Consider the following 21,707-nt stretch of genomic DNA (forward strand, 5'->3'; position numbering starts at 1 on the left):
ACGCATGCTTGACCCCAATTCTCGAGATCCAAGCCACGCTTCTGTCATGATTTATTGTATCCATATTAAATTCTGACTAGAAGAATATTATGGTCCGACATTTGCACTGTCATGATGACCACCGCATTCTAGAAAATGGATCAGTAATTTTCCAAGCAAAAGCCTCCATCCATTGGTCAGAATTATCGTTGTCCGAGGAAATGCAGTCCGGACCTTATAAAAAGGCACGTAGAACGCACAAGCCTTAGATAAATGCTGCCATTCTACGTGTCGCTTTCACTTTATAAGTAAGTTTTTTTATTGTTTTAAAATCTACTACTCTGAGGAGGGACCACGTAGGATCCTCCCAGACAACACCAACTCCTAACTAATCTGAGGAGGGACCACGTAGGATCCTCCCAGACAACACAATCCTACTACTCTGAGGAGGGACCACGTAGGATCCTCCCAGACAACACCAACTCCTACTACTCTGAGGAGGGACCACGTAGGATCCTCCCAGACAACACCAACTCCTTCTACTCTGAGGAGGGACCACGTAGGATCCTCCCAGACAACACCAACTCCTTCTACTCTGAGGAGGGACCACGTAGGATCCTCCCAGACAACACCAACTCCTACTACTCTGAGGAGGGACCACGTAGGATCCTCCCAGACAACACCAACTCCTACTACTCTGAGGAGGGACCACGTAGGATCCTCCCAGACAACACCAACTCCTACTACTCTGAGGAGGGACCACGTAGGATCCTCCAGACAACACCACTCCTCTACTCTGAGGAGGGACCACGTAGGATCCTCCCAGACAACACCAACTCCTACTACTCTGAGGAGGGACCACGTAGGATCCTCCCAGACAACACCAACTCCTACTACTACTCTGAGGAGGGACCACGTAGGATCCTCCCAGACAACAACAACTCCTACTACTCTGAGGAGGGACCAAGTAGGATCCTCCCAGACAACAACAACTCCTACTACTCTGAGGAGGGACCACGTAGGATCCTCCCAGACAACACCAACTCCTACTACTCTGAGGAGGGACCACGTAGGATCCTCCCAGACAACACCAACTCCTACTACTCTGAGGAGGGACCACGTAGGATCCTCCCAGACAACACCAACTCCTACTACTCTGAGGAGGGACCACGTAGGATCCTCCCAGACAACACCAACTCCTACTACTCTGAGGAGGGACCACGTAGGATCCTCCCAGACAACACCAACTCCTTCTACTCTGAAGAGGGACCACGTAGGATCCTCTCAGACAACACCAACTCCTATTACTCTGAGGAGGGACCCTCCCATGATCCTCCCAGACAACAACAACTCCTACTACTCTGAGGAGGGACCACGTAGGATCCTCCCAGACAACACCAACTCCTACTACTCTGAGGAGGGACCAGTAGGATCCTCCCAGACAACACACCTACTGGGCCGTAGATCCTCCCAGACAACACCAACTCCTACTACTCTGAGGAGGGACCACGTAGGATCCTCCCAGACAACACAAATCCCTACTAATCTGAGGAGGGACCACGTAGGATCCTCCCAGACAACAACTTTTTCCTACTACTCTGAGGAGGGACCACGTAGGATCCTCCCAGACAACACCAACTCCTACTACTCTGAGGAGGGACCACGTAGGATCCTCCCAGACAACACCAACTCCTACTACTCTGAGGAGGGACCACGTAGGATCCTCCCAGACAACACCAACTCCTACTACTCTGAGGAGGGACCACGTAGGATCCTCCCAGACAACACAATCCCTACTAATCTGAGGAGGGACCACGTAGGAGGATCCTCCCAGACAACAACACCAACTCCTACTACTCTGAGGAGGGACCACGTAGGATCCTCCCAGACAACAACAACTCCTACTACTCTGAGGAGGGACCACGTAGGATCCTCCCAGACAACACCAACTCCTACTACTCTGAGGAGGGACCACGTAGGATCCTCCCAGACAACACCAACTCCTACTACTAATCTGAGGAGGGACCACGTAGGATCCTCCCAGACAACACAATCCCTACTAATCTGAGGAGGGACCACGTAGGATCCTCCCAGACAACACAAACACAACAACTCTTCTCTGAGGAGGGACCACGTAGGATCCTCCCAGACAACACCAACTCCTACTACTCTGAGGAGGGACCACGTAGGATCCTCCCAGACAACACCAACTCCTACTACTCTGAGGAGGGACCACGTAGGATCCTCCCAGACAACACCAACTCCTACTACTCTGAGGAGGGACCACGTAGGATCCTCCCAGACAACACCAACTCCTACTACTCTGAGGAGGGACCACGTAGGATCCTCCCAGACAACACCAACTCCTACTACTCTGAGGAGGGACCACGTAGGATCCTCCCAGACAACAACAACTCCTACTACTCTGAGGAGGGACCACGTAGGATCCTCCCAGACAACACCAACTCCTACTACTCTGAGGAGGGACCACGTAGGATCCTCCCAGACAACACCAACTCCTACTACTCTGAGGAGGGACCACGTAGGATCCTCCCAGACAACACCAACTCCTACTACTCTGAGGAGGACCACGTAGGATCCTCCCAGACAACACAACTCCTACTACTCTGAGGAGGGACCACGTAGGATCCTCCCAGACAACACCAACTCCTACTACTCTGAGGAGGGACCACGTAGGATCCTCCCAGACAACACCAACTCCTACTACTCTGAGGAGGGACCACGTAGGATCCTCCCAGACAACACCAACTCCTACTACTCTGAGGAGGGACCACGTAGGATCCTCCCAGACAACACAATCCCTACTAATCTGAGGAGGGACCACGTAGGATCCTCCCAGACAACACCAACTCCTACTACTCTGAGGAGGGACCACGTAGGATCCTCCCAGACAACACCAACTCCTACTACTCTGAGGAGGGACCACGTAGGATCCTCCCAGACAACAACCAACTCCTACTACTCTGAGGAGGGACCACGTAGGATCCTCCCAGACAACACCAACTCCTACTACTCTGAGGAGGGACCACGTAGGATCCTCCCAGACAACACCAACTCCTACTACTCTGAGGAGGGACCACGTAGGATCCTCCCAGACAACACCAACTCCTACTACTCTGAGGAGGGACCACGTAGGATCCTCCCAGACAACACCAACTCCTACTACTCTGAGGAGGGACCACGTAGGATCCTCCCAGACAACACCAACTCCTACTACTCTGAGGAGGGACCACGTAGGATCCTCCCAGACAACACCAACTCCTACTACTAATCTGAGGAGGGACCACGTAGGATCCTCCCAGACAACACAATCTCCTACTACTCTGAGGAGGGACCACGTAGGATCCTCCCAGACAACACCAACTCCTACTACTCTGAGGAGGGACCACGTAGGATCCTCCCAGACAACACCAACTCCTACTACTCTGAGGAGGGACCACGTAGGATCCTCCCAGACAACACCAACTCCTACTACTCTGAGGAGGGACCACGTAGGATCCTCCCAGACAACACCAATCCCTACTACTCTGAGGAGGGACCACGTAGGATCCTCCCAGACAACACCAACTCCTACTACTCTGAGGAGGGACCACGTAGGATCCTCCCAGACAACACCAACTCCTACTACTCTGAGGAGGGACCACGTAGGATCCTCCCAGACAACACCAACTCCTACTACTCTGAGGAGGGACCACGTAGGATCCTCCCAGACAACACCAAACTCCTACTACTCTGAGGAGGGACCACGTAGGATCCTCCCAGACAACACCAACTCCTACTACTCTGAGGAGGGACCACGTAGGATCCTCCCAGACAACACCAACTCCTACTACTCTGAGGAGGGACCACGTAGGATCCTCCCAGACAACACCAACTCCTACTACTCTGAGGAGGGACCACGTAGGATCCTCCCAGACAACACCAACTCCTACTACTCTGAGGAGGGACCACGTAGGATCCTCCCAGACAACACCAACTCCTACTACTCTGAGGAGGGACCACGTAGGATCCTCCCAGACAACACCAACTCCTACTACTCTGAGGAGGGACCACGTAGGGTCCTCCCCGACAACACCAACTCCTACTACTCTGAGGAGGGACCACGTAGGATCCTCCCAGACAACACCAACTCCTACTACTCTGAGGAGGGACCACGTAGGATCCTCCCAGACAACACCAACTCCTACTACTCTGAGGAGGGACCACGTAGGATCCTCCCAGACAACACCAACTCCTACTACTCTGAGGAGGGACCACGTAGGATCCTCCCAGACAACACCAACTCCTACTACTCTGAGGAGGGACCACGTAGGATCCTCCCAGACAACACCAACTCCTACTACTCTGAGGAGGGACCACGTAGGATCCTCCCAGACAACACCAACTCCTACTACTCTGAGGAGGGACCACGTAGGATCCTCCCAGACAACACCAACTCCTACTACTCTGAGGAGGGACCACGTAGGATCCTCCCAGACAACACCAACTCCTACTACTCTGAGGAGGGACCACGTAGGATCCTCCCAGACAACACCAACTCCTACTACTCTGAGGAGGGACCACGTAGGATCCTCCCAGACAACACCAACTCCTACTACTCTGAGGAGGGACCACGTAGGATCCTCCCAGACAACACCAACTCCTACTACTCTGAGGAGGGACCACGTAGGATCCTCCCAGACAACACCAACTCCTACTACTCTGAGGAGGGACCACGTAGGATCCTCCCAGACAACACAATCCCTACTAATCTGAGGAGGGACCACGTAGGATCCTCCCAGACAACACAATCCCTACTACTCTGAGGAGGGACCACGTAGGATCCTCCCAGACAACACCAACTCCTACTACTCTGAGGGGAAGGACCACGTAGGATCCTCCCAGACAACACAATCCCTACTACTCTGAGGAGGGACCACGTAGGATCCTCCCAGACAACACCAACTCCTACTACTCTGAGGAGGGACCACGTAGGATCCTCCCAGACAACACACAACTCCCTACTACTCTGAGGAGGGACCACGTAGGATCCTCCCAGACAACACCAACTCCTACTACTCTGAGGAGGGACCACGTAGGATCCTCCCAGACAACACCAACTCCTACTACTCTGAGGAGGGACCACGTAGGATCCTCCCAGACAACACCAACTCCTACTACTCTGAGGAGGGACCACGTAGGATCCTCCCAGACAACACCAACTCCTACTACTCTGAGGAGGGACCACGTAGGATCCTCCCAGACAACACAATCCCTACTAATCTGAGGAGGGACCACGTAGGATCCTCCCAGACAACACCAACTCCTACTACTCTGAGGAGGGACCACGTAGGATCCTCCCAGACAACACCAACTCCTACTACTCTGAGGAGGGACCACGTAGGATCCTCCCAGACAACACCAACTCCTACTACTCTGAGGAGGGACCACGTAGGATCCTCCCAGACAACACCAACTCCTACTACTCTGAGGAGGGACCACGTAGGATCCTCCCAGACAACACAATCCCTACTACTCTGAGGAGGGACCACGTAGGATCCTCCCAGACAACAACAACTCCTACTACTCTGAGGAGGGACCACGTAGGATCCTCCCAGACAACACCAACTCCTACTACTCTGAGGAGGGACCACGTAGGATCCTCCCAGACAACACCAACTCCTACTACTCTGAGGAGGGACCACGTAGGATCCTCCCAGACAACACCATCCTACTACTCTGAGGAGGGACCACGTAGGATCCTCCCAGACAACACAATCCCTACTACTCTGAGGAGGGACCACGTAGGATCCTCCCAGACAACACCAACTCCTACTACTCTGAGGAGGGACCACGTAGGATCCTCCTAGACAACACCAACTCCTACTACTCTGAGGAGGGACCACGTAGGATCCTCCAGACAACACCAACTCCTACTACTCTGAGGAGGGACCACGTAGGATCCCCAGACAACACCAACTCCTTATTACTCTGAGGAGGGACCCTCCCAGGATCCTCCCAGACAACACCAACTCCTACTACTCTGAGGAGGGACCACGTAGGATCCTCCCAGACAACACCAACTCCTACTACTCTGAGGAGGGACCACGTAGGATCCTCCCAGACAACACCAACTCCTACTACTCTGAGGAGGGACCACGTAGGATCCTCCCAGACAACACCAACTCCTACTACTCTGAGGAGGGACCACGTAGGATCCTCCCAGACAACACAATCCCTACTACTCTGAGGAGGGACCACGTAGGATCCTCCCAGACAACAACAACTCCTACTACTCTGAGGAGGGACCACGTAGGATCCTCCCAGACAACAACAACAACTCATTCTACTCTGAGGAGGGACCACGTAGGATCCTCCCAGACGACAACAACACCAACTCCTTCTACTCTGAGGAGGGACCACGTAGGATCCTCCCAGACAACACCAACTCCTACTACTCTGAGGAGGGACCACGTAGGATCCTCCCAGACAACACCAACTCCTTCTACTCTGAGGAGGGACCACGTAGGATCCTCCCAGACAACACCAACTCCTACTACTCTGAGGAGGGACCACGTAGGATCCTCCCAGACAACACCAACTCCTACTACTCTGAGGAGGGACCACGTAGGATCCTCCCAGACACAAACCAACTCCTACTACTCTGAGGAGGGACCACGTAGGATCCTCCCAGACAACACCAACTCCTACTACTCTGAGGAGGGACCACGTAGGATCCTCCCAGACAACACCAACTCCTACTACTCTGAGGAGGGACCACGTAGGATCCTCCCAGACAACACCAACTCCTACTACTCTGAGGAGGGACCACGTAGGATCCTCCCAGACAACACCAACTCCTACTACTCTGAGGAGGGACCACGTAGGATCCTAGAACACAACCAACTCCTACTACTCTGAGGAGGGACCACGTAGGATCCTCCCAGACAACACCAACTCCTCTACTAATCTGAGGAGGGACCACGTAGGATCCTCCCAGACAACACAATCCCTACTAATCTGAGGAGGGACCACGTAGGATCCTCCCAGACAACACCAACTCCTACTACTCTGAGGAGGGACCACGTAGGATCCTCCCAGACAACACCAACTCCTACTACTCTGAGGAGGGACCACGTAGGATCCTCCCAGACAACACCAACTCCTACTACTCTGAGGAGGGACCACGTAGGATCCTCCCAGACAACACCAACTCCTACTACTCTGAGGAGGGACCACGTAGGATCCTCCCAGACAACACCAACTCCTACTACTCTGAGGAGGGACCACGTAGGATCCTCCCAGACAACACCAACTCCTACTACTCTGAGGAGGGACCACGTAGGATCCTCCCAGACAACACCAACTCCTACTACTCTGAGGAGGGACCACGTAGGATCCTCCCAGACAACACCAACTCCTACTACTCTGAGGAGGGACCACGTAGGATCCTCCCAGACAACACCAACTCCCTACTACTCTGAGGAGGGACCACGTAGGATCCTCCCAGACAAACACAACTCCTACTACTCTGAGGAGGGACCACGTAGGATCCTCCCAGACAACACCAACTCCTACTACTCTGAGGAGGGACCACGTAGGATCCTCCCAGACAACACCAACTCCTACTACTCTGAGGAGGGACCACGTAGGATCCTCCCAGACAACACCAACTCCTACTACTCTGAGGAGGGACCACGTAGGATCCTCCCAGACAACACCAACTCCTACTACTCTGAGGAGGGACCACGTAGGATCCTCCCAGACAACACCAACTCCTACTACTCTGAGGAGGGACCACGTAGGATCCTCCCAGACAACACCAACTCCTACTACTCTGAGGAGGGACCACGTAGGATCCTCCCAGACAACACCAACTCCTACTACTCTGAGGAGGGACCACGTAGGATCCTCCCAGACAACACCAACTCCTACTACTCTGAGGAGGGACCACGTAGGATCCTCCCAGACAACACCAACTCCTACTACTCTGAGGAGGGACCACGTAGGATCCTCCCAGACAACACCAACTCCTACTACTCTGAGGAGGGACCACGTAGGATCCTCCCAGACAACACCAACTCCTACTACTCTGAGGAGGGACCACGTAGGATCCTCCCAGACAACACCAACTCCTACTACTCTGAGGAGGGACCACGTAGGATCCTCCCAGACAACACCAACTCCTACTACTCTGAGGAGGGACCACGTAGGATCCTCCCAGACAACACCAACTCCTACTACTCTGAGGAGGGACCACGTAGGATCCTCCCAGACAACACAACCACTCCTACTACTCTGAGGAGGGACCACGTAGGATCCTCCCAGACAACACCAACTCCTACTACTCTGAGGAGGGACCACGTAGGATCCTCCCAGACAACACAACTCCTACTACTCTGAGGAGGGACCACGTAGGATCCTCCCAGACAACACAACTCCTACTACTCTGAGGAGGGACCACGTAGGATCCTCCCAGACAACACCAACTCCTACTACTCTGAGGAGGGACCACGAGGATCCTCCCAGACAACACCAACTCCTACTACTCTGAGGAGGGACCACGTAGGATCCTCCCAGACAACACCAACTCCTACTACTCTGAGGAGGGACCACGTAGGATCCTCCCAGACAACACCAACTCCTACTACTCTGAGGAGGGACCACGTAGGATCCTCCCAGACAACACCAACTCCTACTACTCTGAGGAGGGACCACGTAGGATCCTCCCAGACAACAACACAACTCCTACTACTCTGAGGAGGGACCACGTAGGATCCTCCCAGACAACACAACAACTCCTACTACTCTGAGGAGGGACCACGTAGGATCCTCCCAGACAACACCAACTCCTACTACTCTGAGGAGGGACCACGTAGGATCCTCCCAGACAACACCAACTCCTACTACTCTGAGGAGGGACCACGTAGGATCCTCCCAGACAACACAATCACTACAACTCCTACTCCTACTACTCTGAGGAGGGACCACGTAGGATCCTCCCAGACAACACCAACTCCTACTACTCTGAGGAGGGACCACGTAGGATCCTCCCAGACAACACAATCCCTACTAATCTGAGGAGGGACCACGTAGGATCCTCCCAGACAACACCAACTCCTACTACTCTGAGGAGGGACCACGTAGGATCCTCCCAGACAACACCAACTCCTACTACTCTGAGGAGGGACCACGTAGGATCCTCCCAGACAACACCAACTCCTACTACTCTGAGGAGGGGGACCACGTAGGATCCTCCCAGACAACACCAACTCCTACTACTCTGAGGAGGGACCACGTAGGATCCTCCCAGACAACACCAACTCCTACTACTCTGAGGAGGGACCACGTAGGATCCTCCCAGACAACACCAACTCCTACTACTCTGAGGAGGGACCACGTAGGATCCTCCCAGACAACACAATCCCTACTAATCTGAGGAGGGACCACGTAGGATCCTCCCAGACAACACAATCTCTACTACTCTGAGGAGGGACCACGTAGGATCCTCCCAGACAACACCAACTCCTACTACTCTGAGGAGGGACCACGTAGGATCCTCCCAGACAACACCAACTCCTACTACTCTGAGGAGGGACCACGTAGGATCCTCCCAGACAACACCAACTCCTACTACTCTGAGGAGGGACCACGTAGGATCCTCCCAGACAACACCAACTCCTACTACTCTGAGGAGGGACCACGTAGGATCCTCCCACAAACACCAACTCCTACTACTCTGAGGAGGGACCACGTAGGATCCTCCCAGACAACACCAACTCCTACTACTCTGAGGAGGGACCACGTAGGATCCTCCCAGACAACACCAACTCCTACTACTCTGAGGAGGGACCACGTAGGATCCTCCCAGACAACACCAACTCCTACTACTCTGAGGAGGGACCACGTAGGATCCTCCCAGACAACACCAACTCCTACTACTCTGAGGAGGGACCACGTAGGATCCTCCCAGACAACACCAACTCCTACTACTCTGAGGAGGGACCACGTAGGATCCTCCCAGACAACACCAACTCCTACTACTCTGAGGAGGGACCACGTAGGATCCTCCCAGACAACACCAACTCCTTCTACTCTGAGGAGGGACCAAACTAGGAGACAGATCCAGCGACCAGTATGCAATTTGTTTCTAATATGCCTTCAGGTGCTATTAAACTAGATAAGTTTAAAGGGGATAGGAGCCAAATTCCAATATATCTTTCGGAATGGACATTATTGATATATGATCAAATTTTGAAATTTCTTACACATCTGAAAGTTATTATTTTCATATTTCAAATCAAAACCATGTATTCGGTCTACTGAATCTTGAATACTGAAGCTACCCCCACCTAGCAACCAATATCATTTTAAATGTCACGACGAACATGCAAAATTAGACAAAATATGTAAACATATGGATTGAACGACGTTTGATTGCATTAAAGGTGGTATGAACGCAATTGGCTACAGACATAATCTACATGTAGCGCTACATTGAATATGTTTTTGTATCCACTGCTTAACCCCTTTATACCGCATACACATTATTTTCGCGGTGGTGTGAAAAAGTAATGGAGCCGTGTGACTTTAAATCGCACTGAAATCGTTGTTGTGTACGCAAAATGAAAACACCGCGAAAATAAGTGGATTAAGAGTATGTAGAGTAAATAAAAAACGACCAATAATCTGTTAGGGAAAATCATTTAATTTTCATTAGATAGAAATACATATAAATGAAACAAGAATCATTCAGAAAAAAATACTTTAGTGAACGGTAGCGTTTCCAGTTAAAAACAGACAAAAGATTTATTAGGTTGGTAATATATAATGGGTTTCCGGAGGTTTCTGAAATAAAAAAGAATGTATTTAAAAATGTATCAATAGCATTGCTACGACCGTTGAAAAGACAGTTATAACAATTCACTATGAACAATTATTGATAAAACTTATCCAAAATATATGCATATGATAAAAATAGAAACAAAACGACAGTATTTGTGTCAAAAACATTGTCGATAACCAACAGCATTTCTTATAATGCAATTTACAGATGACAAGTGAATAGACAAATTTATTGCTTTATATATATTTCTCTAGGAGAAAGAAAATGTTTATGAAATATTAAAACAACAATGGCATTTCTACTTTTGCTGTAGTATTAAATGATACAGTGACATTTGAAAATAATGCCGTCTGTCGCAGTGTGACAATAATGTAGACGTAATGTACATGTCTACTATGATAATAGTAATACAATAACATCAATCAAATAAATACAATAAAAATGTCTCTCTAATTAGGCGTCCTTACACATTTGTTCTTGAGTATGGAGGATGAATATCTACAACACTTACCAGTTTAGGCACATAGTCCGTTTTCACATGTAGTTCCTGATGGGCATTGAGAACACGAAGTGCCCTCGTTGTATGGGCGATAACCTCGGAAGTTCCCCCTGTAGGAATAAAGATGGATATATAAAGGGTTCATATCTTGCTAATGCGTAAGTAGTAGTTACGCAACACTTTGATATGGCAGCTCTGTATATTTATAAAAACATGAGGTGCAACCAAATTCGCTTTATAGGGTAGATGTATTTGACTATATGAATGTGTATCGAACAAACTGTGGTAGTTGGAACCAAGAGCAAATCAGATTCATGAACACTTGTCATGAAATAACAAAACCGTATCAAACTGATATATATCTACTTATGTACAACTTAACAATAGAGAAAGTATAAACAGAACCAAACCAATATCACACAGACAATGACAATATATAACAGACCTCTATTATAGCATTGTTACTGATCATGAAACCAGGGAGGAAATGCTGGCCTACCCATTTCCATAGTTACAGACGACAATCACGGCATTGCTCCAGCTCAGACCCTCCAGGGAACTGCACTTCTTAGCACCACATCCCAAATACTCGGACGATGCCCAGGCTACCTGTAATGAAGCAGAAATCATAAAAAAGTTAGTGGTCAGAATTATCGTTGTCATGACTACTCCAACAATATAAGAGGTTAACACGACGAGATACTTTTTAAACATTGCGTCGTGTGACCTCTAACGAGCACGGCCATTGATTCATGTTGCTGGGCCACAGCTGATCGAAATGATGTAAAATGTATCAAAAGTCATTTTAAAAAATCATATGTTGTCACCTACCTTTTTGGATTTATATATCATAACACATATTTGCAAGACATTTCCAACAAATTAGTCCAAGAAGCTATGATAAATGCATTTCTTATAACATTCGCCGTATTTTCACTTGTATTGACCGCCATTTCTAATTTTAATAGGAATATTGAGGTTTTATGAAATTTAGGAGTTATCTAAATGTGTACGCAAAACAAGCGGAACGAAGTAAGCCTCATTTCCATTATGCGTTTCGTTAAATTGAAATTTTGTGTTTTGTATTAACGATAGCAGCCATGATGTTTTAGTGACATCGACATGCATATGATTTAACATGAATTTAACAATATATGGGTGGTGTTATATAAAATTATTTTTAGGACTGGATTATAATCAACAATTTCTTGCCATTTAAATTGCCTTAGATACGTTTAAACCTAGCGACAAATAATGGTGTTAATGACAATGTTTGTATCATGATAAAGACAATTAGACTGACCTGTGTATAGTGACCACACACACCGCTACAGCTGTTAGAGGAATAGGTGTAGTCCGACTCCTCGCTGGCCCACCGGTCTACAGTGTACTTCCCATTGTAGTCTTTACGAAAACACAAAAAACTAAAGTCAGTAACTTCTTAACTCATTTAAAATTATTGGGTCATTCAGGTCTGCATTCAACCTCCGGTAAAGCGTGAAAAACCACGCCATAAACAGTTCTTCAAAAACATTCAGATACAAATTATCTTGTTAGCTTTTTCACACAAAATGAATTTAGTCTTTTTTGGTAAAGCATTTGTGTTGTAATTATTGTTAATCATTCATCACCTGAATTGTGTTGAAATTTATATAATGTTTATAGTTAATTATTGTTTATCATTCATCACCTGGTTTGTGTTGTAATTCTATATAATGTTTAATGTTAATTATTGTTAATCATTCATCACCTGGTTTGTGTTGTAATTCTATATAATGTTTATTTTTAAATTTATATAATGTTTATTGTTAATTATTGTTAATCATTCATCACCTGGTTTGTGTTGTAATTCTATATAATGTTTAATGTTAATTATTGTTAATCATTCATCACCTGGTTTGTGTTGTAATTCTATATAATGTTTAATGTTAATTATTGTTAATCATTCATCACCTGGTTTGTGTTGTAATTCTATATAATGTTTATTGTTAATTATTGTTAATCATTCATCACCTGGTTTGTGTTGTAATTCTATATAATGTTTAATGTTAATTATTGTTAATCATTCATCACCTGGTTTGTGTTGTAATTCTATATAATGTTTATTGTTAATTATTGTTAATCATTCATCACCTGGTTTGTGTTGTAATTCTATATAATGTTTATTGTTAATTATTGTTAATCATTCATCACCTGGTTTGTGTTGTAATTCTATATAATGTTTAATGTTAATTATTGTTAATCATTCATCACCTGACTTGTGTTGTAATGTTATATAATGTTTAATGTTAATTATTGTTAATCATTCATCACCTGACTTGTGTTGTAATTCTATATAATGTTTAATGTTAATTATTGTTAATCATTCATCACCTGGTTTGTGTTGTAATTCTATATAATGTTTATTGTTAATTATTGTTAATCATTCATCACCTGTTGTGTTTAATGCTATTAATTATGTTAATTATTGTTAATCATTCATCACCTGGTTTGTGTTGTAATTCTATATAATGTTTATTGTTAATTATTGTTAATCATTCATCACCTGACTTGTGTTGTAATTCTATATAATGTTTATTGTTAATTATTGTTAATCATTCATCACCTGACTTGTGTTGTAATGTTATATAATGTTTATTGTTAATTATTGTTAATCATTCATCACCTGACTTGTGTTGTAATTCTATATAATGTTTAATTGTTAATTATTGTTAATCATTCATCACCTGGTTTGTGTTGTAATTCTATATAATGTTTATTGTTAATTATTGTTAATCATTCATCACCTGGTTTGTGTTGTAATGTTATATAATGTTTATTGTTATTATTATTGTTAATCATTCATCACCTGACTTGTGTTGTAATTCTATATAATGTTTAATGTTAATTATTGTTAATCATTCATCACCTGGTTTGTGTTGTAATTCTATATAATGTTTAATGTTAATTATTGTTAATCATTCATCACCTGGTTTGTGTTGTAATTCTATATAATGTTTAATGTTAATTATTGTTAATCATTCATCACCTGGTTTGTGTTGTAATGTTATATAATGTTTATTGTTAATTATTGTTAATCATTCATCACCTGGTTTGTGTTGTAATTCTATATAATGTTTATTGTTAATTATTGTTAATCATTCATCACCTGGTTTGTGTTGTAATCTATATAATGTTTATTGTTAATTATTGTTAATCATTCATCACCTGGTTTGTGTTGTAATGTTATATAATGTTTATTGTTAATTATTGTTAATCATTCATCACCTGACTTGTGTTGTAATGTTATATAATGTTTATTGTTAATTATTGTTAATCATTCATCACCTGTTGTGTTGTAATGTTATATAATGTTTATTGTTAATTATTGTTAATCATTCATCACCTGGTTTGTGTTGTAATGCTATATAATGTTTATTGTTAATTATTGTTAATCATTCATCACCTGGTTTGTGTTGTAATGTTATATAATGTTTATTGTTAATTATTGTTAATCATTCATCACCTGGTTTGTTGTAATGTATAATGTTATATAATATTTTATTGTTAATTATTGTTAATCATGTCATCACCTGGTTTGTGTTGTAATGTATATAATGTTTATTGTTAATTATTGTTAATCATTCATCACCTGGTTTGTGTTGTAATGTTATATAATGTTTATTGTTAATTATTGTTAATCATTCATCACCTGGTTTGTGTTGTAATTCTATATAATGTTTATTGTTAATTATTGTTAATCATTCATTCATCACCTGGACTTGTGTTGTAATTCTATATAATGTTTATTGTTAATTATTGTTAATCATTCATCACCTGGTTTGTGTTGTAATTCTATATAATGTTTAATGTTAATTATTGTTAATCATTCATCACCTGGTTTGTGTTGTAATGTTATATAATGTTTAATGTTAATTATTGTTAATCATTCATCACCTGGTTTGTGTTGTAATTCTATATAATGTTTAATTGTTAATTATTGTTAATCATTCATCACCTGGTTTGTGTTGTAATTCTATATAATGTTTAATGTTAATTATTGTTAATCATTCATCACCTGGTTTGTGTTGTAATTCTATATAATGTTTAATGTTAATTATTGTTAATCATTCATCACCTGGTTTGTGTTGTAATTCTATATAATGTTTATTGTTAATTATTGTTAATCATTCATCACCATCACCTTTGTGTTGTAATTCTATATAATGTTTAATGTTAATTATTGTTAATCATTCATCACCTGGTTTGTGTTGTAATTCTATATAATGTTTATTGTTAATTATTGTTAATCATTCATCACCTGGTTTGTGTTGTAATTCTATATAATGTTTATTGTTAATTATTGTTAATCATTCATCACCTGACTTGTGTTGTAATGTTATATAATGTTTATTGTTAATTATTGTTAATCATTCATCACCTGGTTTGTGTTGTAATGTTATATAATGTTTATTGTTAATTATTGTTAATCATTCATCACCTGGTTTGTGTTGTAATTCTATATAATGTTTATTGTTAATTATTGTTAATCATTCATCACCTGGTTTGTGTTGTAATGCTATATAATGTTTAATGTTAATTATTGTTTATCATTCATCACCTGGTTTGTGTTGTAATTCTATATAATGTTTATTGTTAATTATTGTTAATCATTCATCACCTGACTTGTGTTGTAATGTTATATAATGTTTATTGTTAATTATTGTTAATCATTCATCACCTGGTTTGTGTTGTAATTCTATATAATGTTTATTGTTAATTATTGTTAATCATTCATCACCTGGTTTGTGTTGTAATTCTATATAATGTTTATTGTTAATTATTGTTAATCATTCATCACCTGGTTTGTGTTGTAATTCTATATAATGTTTATTGTTAATTATTGTTAATCATTCATCACCTGACTTGTGTTGTAATGTTATATAATGTTTATTGTTAATTATTGTTAATCATTCATCACCTGACTTGTGTTGTAATGTTATATAATGTTTAATGTTAATTATTGTTAATCATTCATCACCTGACTTGTGTTGTAATGTTATATAATGTTTATTGTTAATTATTGTTAATCATTCATCACCTGACTTGTGTTGTAATTCTATATAATGTTTATTGTTAATTATTGTTAATCATTCATCACCTGGTTTGTGTTGTAATGTTATATAATGTTTATTGTTAATTATTGTTAATCATTAATCACCTGACTTGTGTTGTAATTCTATATAATGTTTAATGTTAATTATTGTTAATCATTCATCACCTGGTTTGTGTTGTAATTCTATATAATGTTTAATGTTAATTATTGTTAATCATTCATCACCTGGTTTGTGTTGTAATGTTATATAATGTTTATTGTTAATTATTGTTAATCATTAATCACCTGACTTGTGTTGTAATGTTATATAATGTTTATTGTTAATTATTGTTAATCATTAATCACCTGACTTGTGTTGTAATTCTATATAATGTTTATTGTTAATTATTGTTAATCATTCATCACCTGACTTGTGTTGTAATTCTATATAATGTTTATTGTTAATTATTGTTAATCATTCATCACCTGGTTTGTGTTGTAATGTTATATAATGTTTATTGTTAATTATTGTTAATCATTAATCACCTGACTTGTGTTGTAATTCTATATAATGTTTATTGTTAATTATTGTTAATCATTCATCACCTGGTTTGTGTTGTAATTCTATATAATGTTTATTGTTAATTATTGTTAATCATTCATCACCTGGTTTGTGTTGTAATTCTATATAATGTTTATTGTTAATTATTGTTAATCATTCATCACCTGGTTTGTGTTGTAATGTTATATAATGTTTATTGTTAATTATTGTTAATCATTCATCACCTGGTTTGTGTTGTAATGTTATATAATGTTTATTGTTAATTATTGTTAATCATTCATCACCTGGTTTGTGTTGTAATTCTATATAATGTTTATTGTTAATTATTGTTAATCATTCATCACCTGACTTGTGTTGTAATTCTATATAATGTTTAATGTTAATTATTGTTAATCATTAATCACCTGACTTGTGTTGTAATGTTATATAATGTTTATTGTTAATTATTGTTAATCATTAATCACCTGACTTGTGTTGTAATGTTATATAATGTTTATTGTTAATTATTGTTAATCATTAATCACCTGGTTTGTGTTGTAATGCTATCTAATGTTTATTGTTAATTATTGTTTATCATTCATCACCTGACTTGCGAAAGGTAATGCTGTTTTATTTTCGAGTTCGATTGAATTTTGATCTAGAAATCGCCGCAAAATTATTCAAATTTCAGATACAGCAATTAATTGACAGATAATTGCTGGTCATTAAACAATCTTTATAAAATGTATTGTCAATATAGATATCAGACATTTGCAGACTAACTTCATAATACACATTATCTACACAATTCGTCATTTTGGAAGTCCCTGTTATAAAGTTCCTGAGAATAGACCACGAAAACCGTCCAGTCATGTGTGTAATAACACTATTTTGACGTCACATGTAGTTTTGACGTCATATTCTATATCTGACGTCGCATTATTCTTTCATTAGACGGAAACATCACATCCGAGCCAGATTTTTACTGTTTGATATAGAATTTTTACTATATTTCTATTATTAAAAGTTATGTGATAAATAGAATCATACACTCGTGATTATGCGATATGAAATTTATCAAACTCGTTAGATAATTTGATATGCCACGAGCCTTTCGTGGCATATCAAATTATTGAACTCGTTTTGTATATTTCATATCACATAACCACTCATGTAAGATCCTCTATTTTAAATATGATTAAATTTTTATGATGGAACATTAATTTTGACGGTGATTAATTGTTGTGTCTACGTTGTTGTAAGTGACGTCATAATGGTTATGCTTTAGATGTCTATTGCATCACTATCAATTCCACTTCAGTTTGTTTATTATTTAACGTGACGCTACCCAAATTGTAAAGTTGACAAACGAATGTAAATATTTACTAATAAAATTCATAACTTTCTTTCCTGTATGATTTTCATATTACAGATTTCTGTGGTATGTCTGTAATTCTACGGGTTATACAAGCCTAACATAAGTTTGTGGCAATGTTTAAATGAATCATAAACTTACACGAGGAGAGGAAGATGTTCTCGCCGACATACCAGAACGACGACCCAGAGGATCTCTCGCCATTGTGGCCCCAGATACATTTGTCAGCATAGTCCTGGGCAATGGTTGCCAATTCGTCACTCCATTTCTGTAAAATGTATTAACACATTCCGTGTTAGAACAAAAGCAATTTGATCAACGTTAAGTAACCGTCATTCAAACATGGTATATCATCGTCAATAACCAGTGTGTGTAGTTATCTCTTAATAACATAACAAAGCAAATTTCGTCAAAGCAGCTACATGTATCAACAGCAACAGACTGTTATACTTCATGAGTATACATTTCTAAACGTTATCGTGTTTTATATGGATATACATAACATAGACTCTATTTGTTTACGGTGGGTTTAGTGCAGAAATTGGAAGAAATAAAACCGCAAACAAAATCTTCTGCGATTATGTGTCATAAGGATGAGCTGAATAACAGCTTTAGAATGCATCTAGCATTTTCATCTCATACGTTTAAGAGGCAGAGGTTATATATACGCCTAATCAAAACCCATGATAATGTTTTACCAAAGGCATCAAACTAATAATAATAATAATATACCATTATCACTTACATTGGAGCTCTTTTTAAACAATTTTTACATTGAGCAATGGATACAAACGGAACTAAAGGAAAAAATAGTTCTCAGAGGCATACGTGTTGACCGAAAATAAAATAGCACTTATTAGTCTTTTCCTAGTTACTTAACAAATATAGACAAAGTTACATGCGCGTATGAATCTATACCCTATAAAAAAAAATGACAGAAACAAATAAAGAAATTACCATTTTCAGCATGTTGGATGCACTGGGCTCGACATTTGATCTGACGTCATTGTGGTAGCCCAAGATGTCGTCTTTTTCTGCCTCAGTCAAACCATTCTTATCGGTCGATTTCCTGTCCACGAGCAGCTCCCCTCCAAGCTGAAATGATTCTTCAAGCTCCTTCTCCAATTCTCTCAGTACGATACCGTCGGGAGCAGACGACGCCGCCGCTAAGAGAACACATACAAGGAATAAAGAGATCTGCATAGTTATGGTAGGACTCGGAAATCTACTGGTTCACATCAGTGTTTTTCCTGTTTATATACTGAACTCTGTTGGTTTTTCGCAAGGTTTAATAAAGTTTGAAGAATCTAAACAACATTTGCTCTGCCTCGTAGGATATTATTCGATAATTTGAATTTTCAATTATGTTTATTTTTCCGAAGTTTTGATATTGGTATGTGACATGTTTGATTCTTTGATCTGTAATCGTCTAATTTCGTTTAAAATCACATTTATAAACATTTAAGGTGTACTGTTTCCTTTCCTTTTGTTAATCCAATTAACTGTCCGGCATTTGATATGTTAAGATTGATTTGTAAATAATCCTACATATTGGCAATACGTCATGCGCATTTCCAAAGTGTTTGGTGTATACATCGTTTAGCTGACACGTCTTAAAAAATACACCCATTTTGTCAATAGACTTTATCTGATATCTGGAGTTGTATTTTACTTAAGGTATCAATCAAGTTTTCCGTGTTATATTACATTTTTCCCATTTGTTGCATTAATTTTGAATTATTGATATTTTCTCATTTTTTTAATTTAATATTTGCTAGAGTGTGAAATAAAGTCTGAAAGTTAAATATAATGCTTGGTTTTTTTCTTTCCAGAGTCTTTAGGTCACCACAGACAAATTAAGGTGGGTCAAAAAATGACAACATCTTCAAAAATCTTCTCAACACACAGATTAGATGGAATCAACTAATGTACATAGATTGAAAGGTGTTAAGGCTGTTTACAAAAATTGTAAATTTAATGGTCTTCGGATCTCATATGTTCCCCGGAAGAGGGGTCAAATTTACTATATTTTATATCCTGGGAAACATATTTGTGATCCTTATTTATTTAATTTCTATAGAAAAATGATTTGAACTTGGTCAGAATTATTAACGTGTTATATCATTCAACGTAATGTCTAGATTGATACTGGCTTATCCCAAGAAGTCAAAATGACTAAAATTCTGATTTTTTACATGAATACTTCCCATTGATTAAAAGTTTCAATGTATTAGATCACTTCTTTTATGAAATAGTCTCCATTTTTTATTTTACCAAAGGTTTATAGCTTTTGTAACATTTGGGCCATTTTTGGCTCTATATTAACTCACATGCTCACATTAGGCTTGGTTAGCTGATGAGCCTGATGGGTGCAAGAGGCAAATATAGTGTTTACACATCTTTCTTACATTTTGTAACAGATCCATCGTTAAGTCCCACTGGGTACGCTCATGACAGTATAGATTGATAATGGTACAATAAAACTATAAACTATTTCACATTAAATTGTTTCTCTTTCATTTCTTTTATTTTTAGCACTACTTTTAATACATTTCGTAAGTAATTATTCTGTTAGAATAGGATTTTCATTTTCCTTATGAATGTTTTTTATATGTATAATAGCTGTTCAAATCTATTTACATAGGCTGGTTTCATATCAGACAAATTATTTTCTGCTGCTATCAGAATTAAATACTCCTAAATTTCACATGTATACTGATGACTTTGTAATATGTTAACAATTTCATTATACAGTAATATATAAGATGAATCATAGGTGGTCACTATCTATACACAAAGTACGATAACTCAAAACTCAAGTATTTTGTAATAATATGTAAAATATCGCGTACTAATCTTATTCCTATTTTTAGTGTCTCGTAAGTCTGGCTGGACATCATAAATCTTTTTAAAAAATATCATATAGTTCTGTATTATATTGTGATTTTATTGTGTGTTACACTTAATAAAATAATTTTGTATTGTGTAATATTATATTGATATTAAAAATATAGATAAAAACCGAGTAAACCCTTTAATGTTCGGGTCATCAAAGAAAGAAATGGGTGTCTGATCTATGTTATATTTAGCTCGCTCTTCAAACCTCAATCTATCTAACTAAGGTGTGTTATTACATTATTATTAAAATATCATAACATTCATCTTGGCTGTTTTAACGTATGCACGTCACATTCCAAGCTTTCAATAATGAAGTCTTTGATCCATATTAAGGAAAATATCATGACCAATTTTTGTTTGTTCTCTTTCCGCCTACGTCTTTTAACAAATAAACGTTTATGTATAGGTCCTTGACAGAGCAAACAATGATCAGGGGGAACAACTCTTTATGTATATACAGGTGTATAATTTAAACAATGCTTGTTTATCCTTATG

General features: G+C 40.5%; 1 protein-coding gene across 1 annotated transcript; it reads right to left on the minus strand.

Annotated features, from left to right (window-relative positions):
* Positions 1 to 10,666: 10,666 nt before the first annotated feature.
* On the minus strand, positions 10,667 to 19,548 carry LOC138316250 (peptidase inhibitor 16-like). The gene is made up of 6 exons (XM_069257863.1): positions 19,272 to 19,548; positions 18,456 to 18,582; positions 12,628 to 12,728; positions 11,824 to 11,933; positions 11,337 to 11,434; positions 10,667 to 10,827 (listed from the first exon to the last, which is right to left on the minus strand). Exons 1-5 carry the CDS (start codon positions 19,515 to 19,517, stop codon positions 11,341 to 11,343), a joined length of 678 nt encoding a protein of 225 aa, XP_069113964.1. The 5' UTR covers positions 19,518 to 19,548; the 3' UTR covers positions 10,667 to 10,827; positions 11,337 to 11,340.
* Between the last annotated feature and the right edge of the window lie 2,159 nt (positions 19,549 to 21,707).

This window comes from Argopecten irradians, chromosome 2 (assembly GCF_041381155.1).
Source record: "Argopecten irradians isolate NY chromosome 2, Ai_NY, whole genome shotgun sequence".
Taxonomy (NCBI): Eukaryota; Metazoa; Mollusca; class Bivalvia; order Pectinida; family Pectinidae; genus Argopecten; species Argopecten irradians.

Coding starts and splice junctions, on each gene's coding strand:
- LOC138316250 (XM_069257863.1), bottom strand. CDS start 19,517: ATGCAGATCTCTTTATTCCTTGTATGTGTTCTCTTAGCGGCGGCGTCG. Junction 11,934..12,627: donor TGTGTGGTCACTATACACAG/GTCAGTCTAATT, acceptor GCTTCATTACAG/GTAGCCTGGGCATCGTCCGA. Junction 11,435..11,823: donor GTCTGTAACTATGGAAATGG/GTAGGCCAGCAT, acceptor TTATTCCTACAG/GGGGAACTTCCGAGGTTATC.